This window comes from Rhinolophus sinicus, linkage group LG01 (assembly GCF_036562045.2).
Source record: "Rhinolophus sinicus isolate RSC01 linkage group LG01, ASM3656204v1, whole genome shotgun sequence".
Classification (NCBI taxonomy): Eukaryota; Metazoa; Chordata; class Mammalia; order Chiroptera; family Rhinolophidae; genus Rhinolophus; species Rhinolophus sinicus.
This window is the reverse complement of record NC_133751.1, coordinates 108,885,313-108,897,842: the sequence shown is the minus strand read 5'-3', so window position 1 is coordinate 108,897,842 and position 12,530 is coordinate 108,885,313. Positions and strand designations below refer to the sequence as shown.

The 12,530-nt window shown below is 38.6% G+C and overlaps 1 protein-coding gene across 1 annotated transcript in view; it reads left to right on the top strand.

Moving 5' to 3' along the window:
* The window catches only part of CFAP92 (cilia and flagella associated protein 92 (putative)), a 135,937-nt gene that overhangs the window by 82,982 nt on the left and 40,425 nt on the right, over positions 1 to 12,530 (top strand). The window contains exon 10 of the mRNA XM_074334299.1: positions 319 to 1,223. Within this exon, the coding sequence (XP_074190400.1) occupies positions 319 to 1,223 (905 nt within the window). The remainder of the gene's footprint in view (positions 1 to 318; positions 1,224 to 12,530) is intronic.

Genomic DNA, 12,530 nt, shown 5'->3' with positions numbered 1-12,530 from the left:
AGCTAGAAATATAGATATGAAAAAGACATATGGCCTGTCTTCGTGGCACTCACTGTTTGGGAGGAAGAAATAGTGAATAATACTTATTGAGCCCTTTTCTTATGCCAGCCACCATTTGGGTGCTTTCACATATGTCACCCAGTCCTGGGTTGGAATGACCTTGCGGAGCAGCCTCTCTCATCAGTATTTTGTGGATGAGGAAACCCAAGGGATACAGCTGTTATTTGAGCCTCCTCTACTGGGAGCCTTCCGTTAGAGGGGAGATAGAGTGACTGCCACTGCAGCCCAGTGCCCTGATATCTCTTTGCTCTCTCATAGAGGCTCTGCACTCCTGTGTACTGCAGGTACCAGTTCCATAAGACTCCGGTTCACCAGACTGAGGGGAAGCCTCATGGAAGCCATGTCTCCTTCCAGGACATTAATGTCATCTTCCTTGGGGCAATTCACCCCAGTGACCTGAGGGAATACCTGGAGGGCCCTCCCATGGTGGTGGAAGTTCATGACCGGGACCACAAGTCAGAGGATTATTCCCAGAAGCCCACCCTGTTTGGGGAGGACCCTCTGGATTCATACCTCAACTTCCAGGCCCTCATCTCTCTCAAAACGACAGAGAACAATCCCTTTGAATCCCAGAACAAGATGTGGGACCCTTATGGGGTCGCTCAGGTCAGTTTTTCTGATCTCCTGCTCGGCCACAAGTACTTGAACCTGGTTGTCCCCATCCACAGCTGTGAGCCCAAACCCATTCAACATGGCCAGGTCAGCAGCAGCAGGAAGGTTGGAGGGTTTCAGGTCCCTGCCAATGGCCTCCATCATGGCCCAATGCCCACGGGCAACTACCTAGATGCCAACTCCCTGCTCAAGCTGCGAGTGGACATTGCAGTGCCACTGCAAACCAGGGCAGAAGCCCCTGATCCAGACCTCACAAGGACCCAGTTTGGCTGCATCATTTTTGTATTTGACTCCAAGGAGATGTTCCTCCTATACAGTCTGCTACAGGATATCACCATGATCAATGCCAAGGCCCTTGAGCTGGACTCCTACCCTATCAAGAACATCCAACAGATCCTGTCAGCCTTTAAGATGCGGGTGAATATCCAGGAAAGGCAGGACCTGGATGTTCTCACTGGCTTCCACCTGCTGGATGGGAAGATCCACCTCCTCATTCTGGAAGGCTTGGCTGACCAAGGTTTGAAGCAGCTGTGGGAGAGCCACCAAAGCCGGTAGGTGGTTTATTTTGCATTTCATGTAAAAGTGATGGCACCTGTATACTGAGCGAAGAGCTCTTTAAAGCCAAGCTGAGGTTGTTTCTTCATCTGTGAAAGGGATATATTGATTCATTTCTTCTTGGGATTTAGTATAAGGCCCTTTATAGGACTCAGTAATTGGATTTTATAACAGGAAGAATTGGTTGCCTTTAGTTGAAGGGAAGATTTTAGGGGTATATAGAAGAGAAGGCAGTTGAGGACAATGAGTCCTGCCTTCAGACTTCTGAGGAGCCTACTTGGCTAACAGTGAGCAGACTGCTCTGTGCGGCCCTGAGGTGGACATCACGAGGACATAGATTTCAAACTCCCCAGTTAATACATATCTGATTCTTTTTAATCTAGAGGGTCTGTCTGGGCTACAGAAAGTTCCCCTTCCCTTGAGGCCTTCAGGAGGGGCTTTGTAGAGGCAATTAAAGTGTTTGATTCTGGACTGAAGCAATGGCCCCTCTTGGTTCTTCTATTCTTTAGTTTTGGTGACATGGTTGTTCTCTTTTCTTTCATGATCTGCAAGTATCCTAGTTTGTGTAAATAGGCCCTCCCTCCTTTAGTCTGCAGGCCTTCTGACTGTCCTCAGAGCTCAGATGCCCCAGGACCCAGATGTTAACAGCAGGGAGTCTGGAACTTGAGTCTATCCACCTAGAAGGAGAGTGCAGCCCTGTGGGGGCCTGTCTTGATGTGCTGATGGGCCAAAAGGCATTGGAAAGAAGCTGGCCTTATGGCTGGTTATCTGCCCAAGAGAACTGAAAACATATGTCTACCCAAAAACGTGTACATGAATGTTCATAGCAGCATTATTTATAGTAGTAAAAAAGTTGAAACAACCCAAGTCCCAAGTGTCCACCAACCAATGAACAAAATGTGATATATCCATACAATGCAATAATATCCAGCCTTAAAAAAGGAAGGAAGGAAAAAAGGAATACACATACTTCAGCATAGATGAACCTTGAAAACATGCTAAGTAAAAGAAGCCAGACGTAAAAGACCACATACTCGTATTATATGATTCCATTATGTGAATTGTCTCAAATAGTTAAATCCATAGAGACAGAAGTAGATCAGTGATTGCCAAGGTCTTAGGGGAAGCATGAGGGAGAAGTGAGGAGTGACTGCTAATGGGTACAGTTTTTTTCTTGGGTGATGAAAATGTTCTAGAATTAGAATTGTTATTGTTGTACAAAATTGTGAGCCACTGAACTGTACACTTTAAAAGAGTGAAGTTTATGATGTAAAGAAATTCACCTTGCAAAAGAGAAGTCTGGCTTTTGCCCTTGTCTTCTGAGAGGTAATCAGTATTATACCTTATAGGAGAGTCTTTGTTTAGGTTTGGGGCTGACCACACCAGATATTATGGTGGGAGCAGTCTCACCTGATCGTCATAGGATGAAGGTTGGCTGTGCCAGAAAGACCAATAGTATGATTTAGGGTGGGAGCTTGGGTCATGCAGTGTATATTGACCTGGAAACTGAAGTTGCCATATGGGCAATCAAACAATTAATCAGTCATGCCTCTGTAACGGAGCCCCAATAAAAACTCGGAGCACGAAACCTCGAGGGATCTACTCTGCATATTGTCACTCATCAAAGTCATAATGTCAACACATCCCAACTCCATGATGAAAAGCCAATGGAAGCTTTAGTTTGGAATCATCCTGGACTCTGCCCTATGTATCTCTTCCTTTGGCTGATTTTTTTTATTAGTTTCAGATGTACAAAACAATGTAATAATCAGACATTTACACCCCTCACAAAGTGATAACCCCCCAAGTCTACTACCCCTCTGACATCTTATATAGCTCTTACAATTCCATTGACTCTATTCCCTATGCTGTACTCCACATCCTGTGACTATATATATATATATATATATATATATATATATATATATATATACACACACATATATATATACATATGTATATATTTTAAATTATAGTTGACATTCATTGTTATTCAGCTTCAGCCTCAGGTGTACAGTGCAGTGATCAGGCATCTACATCATCCGTAATAAGACAAGTGTCCATCTGACACCCTACTAAATCTTTACAATATAATTGATTATATTCCCCAAACTGTCTTTTGTATCCCTATAGCAATCTAGTGGTTACAAGTTTGTGCTTTCTAATCCCTTTATTTTCTCCCTCATCCCCAGCCCCCTCCCATCTAGCAACCTTGACTTTTACTCTATATCTCTGAGACTGTTTCTGATTAGTTTGTGTATGTTTTCTATTCTTTAGATTCTATTCTATTCTATTCTATTAGATTCCACATATAAGTGAGGTCATATGTTATTTGTCTTTCTCCGTCTAACTTATTTCACTTAGCATAATGTTCTTTAGGTCCATCCATATCGTTGCAAATCATAAGATTTCATTCTTCTTTCTGGCTGCGTAATACTCCATTGTATAAATGGACCACAATTTCTTAATCCAGTCATCTACCGATGGGCATTTCGGTTGTTTCCATGTCTTGGCTGTTGTGTATAGTGTTGCAATAAACAACGGGGTGCATAAACTTTTTTGAATTCGAGTTTTGGATTTCTCCGGATAGATTCCTAGGAGTGGAATTGCTGGGTCATAAGGTAGTTCCATTTTCAGTTTTTTCAGATACCTCCATACTGTTTTCCATAGTGGCTGCACCAATCTGCAATCCCACCGACAGTGAACAAGTGTACCCTTTTCTCCACATCCGCGCCAGCACTTGTTGTTTGTTGACTTATTGATGGCAGCCATTTTGACTGGGGTGAGGTGGTATCTCATTGTGGTTTTTATTTGCATTTATCTAATGATTAGTGAGGTTGAGCATTTTTTCACGTCTGTTTGCCATCTGTATGTCCTTTTTAGAAAAATGTCTCTTCATGTTCTCTGCCCATTTTTTAATTGGGTTGTTTGTTTTTTTGGAGTTGAACTGAGTGAGTTATTCATAAATGTGGGATATGAACCCCTTATCGGATGTATCATTGGCAAATATATTTGTTCTCCCATTCAGTAGGACCCCTTTTTGTTTTATTGATGGTTTCCTTTGCTGTGAAAAAACTTTTTAGTTTGATGTAATCCCTCATGTTTATTTTATCCTCCCTTGCCCGAGGGGATATGTCAGTAAAAATCTTACTCCGAGTAATGTCTGTAAAGTTTCTTCCTATATTTTCTTCTAGGAATTTTATGGTTTCAGATCTTACATTTAAGTCTTTAATCCATTATGAATTTATTCTTGTATATGGTGTGAGGAAGTGGTCCATCTTCATTATTTTGCATGTGTCTATCCAGGTTTCCCAGCACCATTTATTGAATAGACTCTCTTTACCCCACCATAAATTCTTGCTTTCATTGTCGTAGATTAAATGATCATATAGGAATGGATTTATTTCTAGGCTCTCTATTCAGTTGGTGTATACAACTGCAACTGATTTCTGAATGTTAATTTTAAATCCTACTACATTACTAAATTTATTTATCAGTTGTAATAGTTTTTTGGTGGAGTGTTTGGGATTCTACATATATAGTATTGTGTCATCTGCATATAATGACAGTTTTACTTCCTTCTTTCCAATTTAGATGACTTTTATTTCTTTTTCTTGTCTGATTGCTTTGGCTAGAACTTCCAGAACTATGTTGAATAAAAGTGAAAGTGGACAACCTTGTCTTGTTCCTGATCTTAAGGGGAATGGTTTTAGCTTTTCCCCACTGAGTATGATGTTACCTGTTGGTTTATCATATATGGGCTTTATTATGTTGAGATATGGTCCTTCTATTCCCACTTTCTTGAGTTTTTATCATAAATGGCTGCTGGATTTTGTCAAATGTTTTTTCTGCATCTATTGATATGACCACATGATTTTTATTTTTCATTTTTTTAATGTGTATCACATTAATTGATTTGCAGATATCGAACCAACCTTGTATACCAGGAATGAATCCCACTTGATCATGGTGTATGATCTTTTTAATGTATTGTTGAATTCTGTTTGCTAATATTTTGTTGAGGATTTTTGCATCTATAATCATTAGAAATATCAGCCTATTGGTTTCTTTTTTTTTTTTTTTTTTTTGTAATGTCTTTGTCTGATTTTGGGATAAAGGTGATAGTGGCCTTGTAAAAACAGTTTTGGGAGCCTTCCCTCCTTCTGGATTTTTTGGAAGAGTTTGAGTAGAAGAGGTGATAATTCATTTTTGAATGTTTAGTAAAATTCACCTGTGAAGCCATCTGGTCCAGGGATATTGTTTGTTGGGAGCTTTTTGATTACTGATTTAATTTCTTTTTTTTAATTAAAATTTATTGAGGTGAAAATTGTAAGTAAAGTTACATAGATTTCAAGGGTACAATTCTGTAATACATCATCTATATATTACATTGTGTGTTCACCATCCAGAGCCATTTCTCTTTCTATCACCATATATTGGATCGCCTTTACACTCACCTACCACCTTCTCCCCGCTTACCCTCTGGTAACCACTAAACTGTTGTCTGTCTCTATGAATTTTTGTTTCTTCATTTGTTTGTCTTGTTCTTTTGTTTTCAGTTTTATATACCACGTTTCAGTGAAATCATATGGTTCTTGACTTTTTTGTCTGATTTATTTCACTAAGCATAATAATCTCAAGATCCATCCATGTTGTTGCAAATGGTACTATTTCATCTTTTCGTATTTCAGAATCATATTCCATTTTGTATATATACCACAACTTCTTTATCCATTCATCTATCGAAGGACAATTTGGTTGTTTCCATGTGTTGGCCATTGTAAATAAAGCTGCAGTGAACATTGGAACACGTGTATCTTTACAGATAAACGTTTTCAGATTTTTTGGGTAGATACCTAGAAGAGGGATTGCTAGATCATATGGTAATTCTATTCTTGATTTTTTGAGGAACCTCCACACTGCCTTCCATAGTGGCTACACCAACATGCATTCCCACCAACAGTGTATGAGGGTTCCTTTTTCTACACAGCCTCTCCAACACTTATTATTTGTCTTGTTGATGATAGCCATTCTAACTAGTGTGAGGTGATATCTCATTGTAGTTTTCATTTGCTTTTCTCTGATGATTAGTGATGTGAACATTTTTTTCATATGTCTATTGAACATTTGTATGCCTTCTTTGGAGAAGTGTCTAATCAGGTCCTCTGCCCATTTTTTAATTAGATTGTTTGTTTTTTGTTGTTGTATGAGTTCTTTATATATTTTGGATATTAGCCCCTTATCACAGAGATCGTTTGCAAAAATCTTCTACCTTTTGGTTGCTTGCCTCTTCATTTTGTCGATGTTTTCTTTTGCTGTGCAGAAGCTTCTCAGTTTGATATTGTCCCATTCATTTATTTTAGCTTTTACTTCCCTTTCCTTTGGGGTCAAATTCATAAAATGCTTTTTGAACCCAAGGTCCATAAGTTTAATACCTATGTTTTCTTCTATGCCATTTATTGTTTCAGGTCTTATGTTTTGTTCTTTATCCATTTTGTGTTAATTTTGGTACATGGTGACAGATAGCAGTTTAGTTTCATTCTTTTGCACATGGCTTTTCAATTCTCCCAGCACCATTTATTGAAGAGGCTGTCTTTTCTCCATTGTATGTTTTTGGCTTCTTTGTCAATAGTTATCAGTCTATATTTATGTGGGTTTACTCTGGTTGTCAATTCTATTCCACTGTTCTGTGTCTGTTTTTCTGCCAATACCATTAGTGTTAATTATTGTTGCCCTGTAGTACAAGCTAAAGTCAGGGAGAGTGATAACTCCAGCATTGTACTTTTTTTCTTAGGATTGCTTTGGCGTTTTGGGGTCTTTTGTGGTTCCATACAAATCTGATGATTTTTTTGTTCTATTTCTTTAAAAAATGCTTTTGGGATTTTGATAGGGATTGCATTAAATCTGTATATTGCTTTAGGTAACAAGGCCCTTTGAACTGTGTTGATTCTTCCAATCCATGGACATGGAGTGTCTTTCTATTTCTTTGTGACTCTTCAATTTCTTTTTTAAATGTCTTATAGTTTTCAGTATATAAGTCATTCACATATTTTGGTTAAGTTTATTCCTAAGTAGGTCATAAAAATGGATGTGTGAGGTGAGCCTCTGTAAATCTTCCCTGGAATTTACAACGAATCGAACAACTATAACTCCACAAAGGACTCCCTGCACAGCAGACAGGCAAGACGAAGAGGCCCACTACAGACTGAAATCACCTACAGGTGGGAGATTCGCGCGAGTGGGGGGAGGAGGAAAGGGAGAAGTGCGCCAACAGAGCCGCGTGGGTGCAGAACGCAGACCTAGCTCAATGCTCCAAACTCCCTGCATCCCAGAACTACCACAACCACAGCTGAGAAAGAGGGAAGAACTCGGACTCATAGGGCTCTGTTTATGGCCCACAGGGCTGAGGGGACAGCATATAACACGGCTGAACCCAATGCTCATGGCAGAAACCTCGGAGCAAAGACTGAGGGAAGAAGGCTGAAAATGGTGGTTTAAGCCCTCACTACCAAGCAGAGAACGGAAACCTTAGGCACTGAGACTAGCCGCCCCCTCTCTACCCTCCCAGAGCTCGCTGCATGCCCACCTGCCTGGTGCTAGAAGAAGAAAAGTGGCAATGTCAGATCAAAAGAACAGAATATTTCCAGTGCTGAGGACTGTAGTCCTCAGACATGGACTCACAGACCAACTAGTTCTGGAAAAGGGGAGGGAGCTATGGAAGGAGGACTGGCTGTGGTGGTGGTCGCCACCATTGCTCTGGGCCACTTCTCACAACCCACCCTGCCCCAGTCCAATCTATCTGGGCGGATCCCTGCAGGAGTAAACAGAGCTGCTGAAGCACACAAGCTCTGAATCTTGGGCAGGAAGAGCATTAAACTTCAGAAGTTCTCCACATCCCCCCATGAAGGTGGTGCTGTGTGACCAAGGCCAACTGTTTAAAAAGGAGAAGTCCGCCTTCCACAGAATACCCCCATTGTGTGAGAAGCCAGAATAGTGCAGAAAAATATAAAACTACAGTGTGAGAGAGAATAAAAGGCTGAATTTGGAGAGAAAATGAAACATTCTACCAACACCTAGAGAGCAAAAGAAAGACCACTTTCTATCAACCCATTGCAGAACCTACTCCTGTACATGTCGAGGAAGAGAAATAATAAATCACTAATGGTCATGAATAACCAAGGCAACCAGACAGCTCAGTAAGAAAATGAAAAATATCCAGAAGATGAACATAAAGACATGGAAATATGTGACTTAAATGACAGAGAATTCAAGATTGCAGTTCTGAAAAAACTAAACGAGATGCAAGAAAACACAGAAAGGCAGTTTAATGAACTCAGAAACACAATCAAAGAACAACATGGACATTTTACCAAAGAGATTGAAATTTTATTTTATTTTTTTTTAATTTTATTAAATTTATTGGGGTGACAATTGTTAGTAAAATTACACAGATTTCAGATTTCAGGTGTACAATTCTGTATTACATCATCTATAAATCCCATTGTGTGTTCATCACCCAGAGTCAGTTCTCCTTCCATCACCATATATTCGATCCCCCTTACCCTCATCTCCCACCCCCCACCCCCCACCCCCCTTACCCTCTGGCAACCAAATGGAATTTCTGGAGATTAAGAACTCAATAGAAGAAATTAAGAATGAAATAACCAGCTTAGGTAGTAGAGTTGACCAGATGGAGGAAAGAATCAGTGACATCGAAGATAGAAGTCTGAAAATGACACAGATGGAGGAAGAAAGAGACTTGAAACTTAAAAGAAATGAAAGAACTTTACAAGATCTTTCTGACTCCATCACAAAGAGCAATATAAGAATAATGGGTATACCAGAAGGGGAAGAGAGAAGGGAACAGAGAGTATATTCAAAGAAGTAGTCCATGAGAAATTCCCAAACTTGTGGAAAGAACTGGATCCTCTAATCCAAGAAGCAAATAGAACACTTAATTATCTCAACCCTAACACACCTTCTCCAAGGCACATTGTATTGAAGCTGTCAAAAATCAATGACAAAGAAAGAATCCTCAAGGCAGTGAGGGAAAAGAAGACTGTAACCTACAAAGGAAAGACCATTAGATTATTATCAGATTTTTTCAGCAGAAACTCTACAAGCCAGGAGGGAGTGGAACCAAATATTCAAACTATTGAAAGAGAGAAATTATGAACCAAGAATAATATATCCAGCAAAAATATCCTGTAGATATGAAGGGGAATAAAGACTTTCCAGACCTAAAAAAAGCTAAGGGAATTTTCTAGCACTCGACCTGTACTACAAGAAATACTAAAAGAGGCTATTCGACCACCATCAACAGGGACAATTGTGGCAACCAAACATAAAAACAGAGAGAGTAAAGGCCTGAATCAGAATATGGGAATGGAGAAAATAGGCAGGCTGAAGAAAATGGAATACTCTAAATATCAAACTTTCTTTATCAATAATGACCCTAAATGTAAATGGACTGAACTCACCAATAAAAAGGCACAGAGTAGCAGATTCGATCAAAAAACTAATCCCAACCACATGCTGTCTCCAAGAGACTCATCCCAGCTACAAGGACAAACATAGACTCAAAGTGAAAGGGTGGAAATTGACACTCCTAGCAAATGGTATCCAGAGAAAATCAGCTGTAGCCATACTGATATCAGATGAAACAGGCTTCAGGGTGAAAAAGGTAACAAGAGACAAAGTAGGACATTTCATAATGGTAAAGGGGACTATACAACAAGAAGACATAATAGTCATCAATATTTATGCCCCCAATCAGGGAGCACCAAAATATACCAAGCAACTACTAAAAGAACTAAAGGGAGAAACTGACCAAAACACAATTATAGTAGGGGCCTAAATACATCATTGACAGCTATGGATAGATCATCCAAACAGAAAACAAATAACGAAATAGCAGCCCTAAATGACACATTAGATGAAATGGACACAAATGACATTTATAGAGCACTTCATCCTAAAACATGAGACTATACATTTTTTTCTAGTGTACATGGAACATTCTCAAAGATAGACAATATATTGGGAATTAAAACTAGCCTCACCAAATTTAAGAAGATTAAAATCATACCAAGCATATTCTCTGATCACAAGTCTTTGAAATTAGATATCAACTGAAAAAAGAAAGCAGGAAAAACCACAAATACATGGAGATTAAACAACATACTTTTAAAGACAACCAGGTCAAAGAAGAAATAAGAGTAGAGATCAAAAGACACATAGAAACAAATGAGAATGAAAATACATCCTACCAAAATTTTTGGGATGCAGCGAAGGCAGTTTTAAGAGGGAAATTTATATCATTACAGGCCTATCTCAAGAAATAAGAAAAATCCCAAATACATAACCTCATGTTACACCTTAAAGAACTAGAAAAAGAAGAACAAGTAAAACCCAAGGTCAGCAGAAGAAAGGAAATAACAAAAATTAGAGCAGAACTAAATGAAATAGAGAACAAAAAGACAATAGAAAAATTAATATAGCAAAGAGCTGGTTCGTCGAAAAGATTAATAAAATTGACAGACCCTTGGCTAGACTCATTAGAAAAAAAGAGAGAAGATACTAATAAAATCAGAAATGAAAGAGGGAAATTTATCACGGATGCCACAGAAATACAAAGGATCATCCAAGAATACAATGAAGGACTATATGCCACAAGAGTCAATAACCTAGAAGAAATGGACAAGTTCTTAGAAACATATAGCCCTCCTAGGCTGAACCATGAAGAAGTGGAAAATCTAAAAGATCGATCACCAGTAACGTAATTGAATCAGTCATCCAAAACCCACCCGAAGCAAAAGTCTGGGACCAGATGGCTTCACTAGTGAAGTCTACCAAATCTTCAAAGAGGATCTAATACCAATCCTGCTTAAACTCTTCCAATACATTGAAGAAAACACAGTACTTCCTAACTCATTTTATGAGGCCAACTTTACCCTGACACCAAAACCTGGTAAGGACAACACAAAAAAAGAAAACTGCTGATCAATATCTCTGATGAATACGGATGCAAAAATCCTAAACAAAATTTTAGCAAATCGAATACAACAATGTATTACAAAGGTTACTCATCACGACCAAGTGGGGTTCATCCCAGGGGCACAAGGATAGTTCAACATATGCAAATCCATCAAAGTGACACATCACATAAACAAAATAAAGGACAAAAATCATATGATTTTATCAAGTGATACAGAAAAAGCATTTGACAATATGCAACATCCTTTTATGATTAAAACACTTAATAAAATAGGTATAGAAGGAAAATACCTTAACATAATAAAGGCCATACATGACAAACCCTCAGCTAATCTCATCATTAACAGTGAAAAACTGAAGCCCTTTTCTCTATGTTCAGGAACACGACAGGGCTGTCCCCTATCACCTCTGCTTTTCAACATAGTATTGGAAGTCCTCGCCAGAGCAATCGGACAAGACAAAGAAATAAGACATTCAAATTGGGAATGAAGAAGTCAAATTGTGACTCTTTGCAGATGACATGATGCTATATGTAGAAAACCCTGAAGACTCCATCCAAAAGCTATTAGAAACAATCAACGAATATAGTAAAGTTGCCGGCTACAAAATCTACATACAAAAGTCCATTGCATTCCAATATACTAACAATGAAATCTCAGAAAAAGAAGTAAAAAAAAAAAAAAAAAAAAAAATTTGTTTTACAATTGCAGCAAAAAGAATAAAATACCTAGGAATAAACTTAACCAAGGATGTGAAAGATTTATATGCTGAAAACTATAAGACATTTTTTAAAGAAATTGATGAAGACACAAAGAAATGGAAAGGCATTCCATGCTCATCAATTGGAAGAATCAACATAGTTAAAATGGCCATATTACCCAAAGCAATATACAGATTCAATGCAATCCCCATCAAAATCTCAATGGCATTTTTTAAAGAAATAGAACAAAAAAAAGCATCAGATTTGTTTGTAACCACAAAAGACCCTGAATAGCCAAAGCAATCTTAAGAAAAAAGAACAATGCTGGAGGTATCCACTCCTTGACTTTAGCTTGTACTACAGGACAACAATAATCAAAACAACATGGTATTGGCAGAAAAACAGCAACATAGACCAATGGAATAGAGTTGAGAACCCAGAAATAAAACCACATAAATATGGAGAGACAATTTTTGACAAAGAAGCAAAAAGCATACAATGGTGAAAAGACAGCATCTTCAATAAATGGTGCTGGCAGAATTGGAAAGCATGTTGCAAAAGAATGAAACTGGACTGCTGTCTGTCACCATGTACCAAAATTAATTCA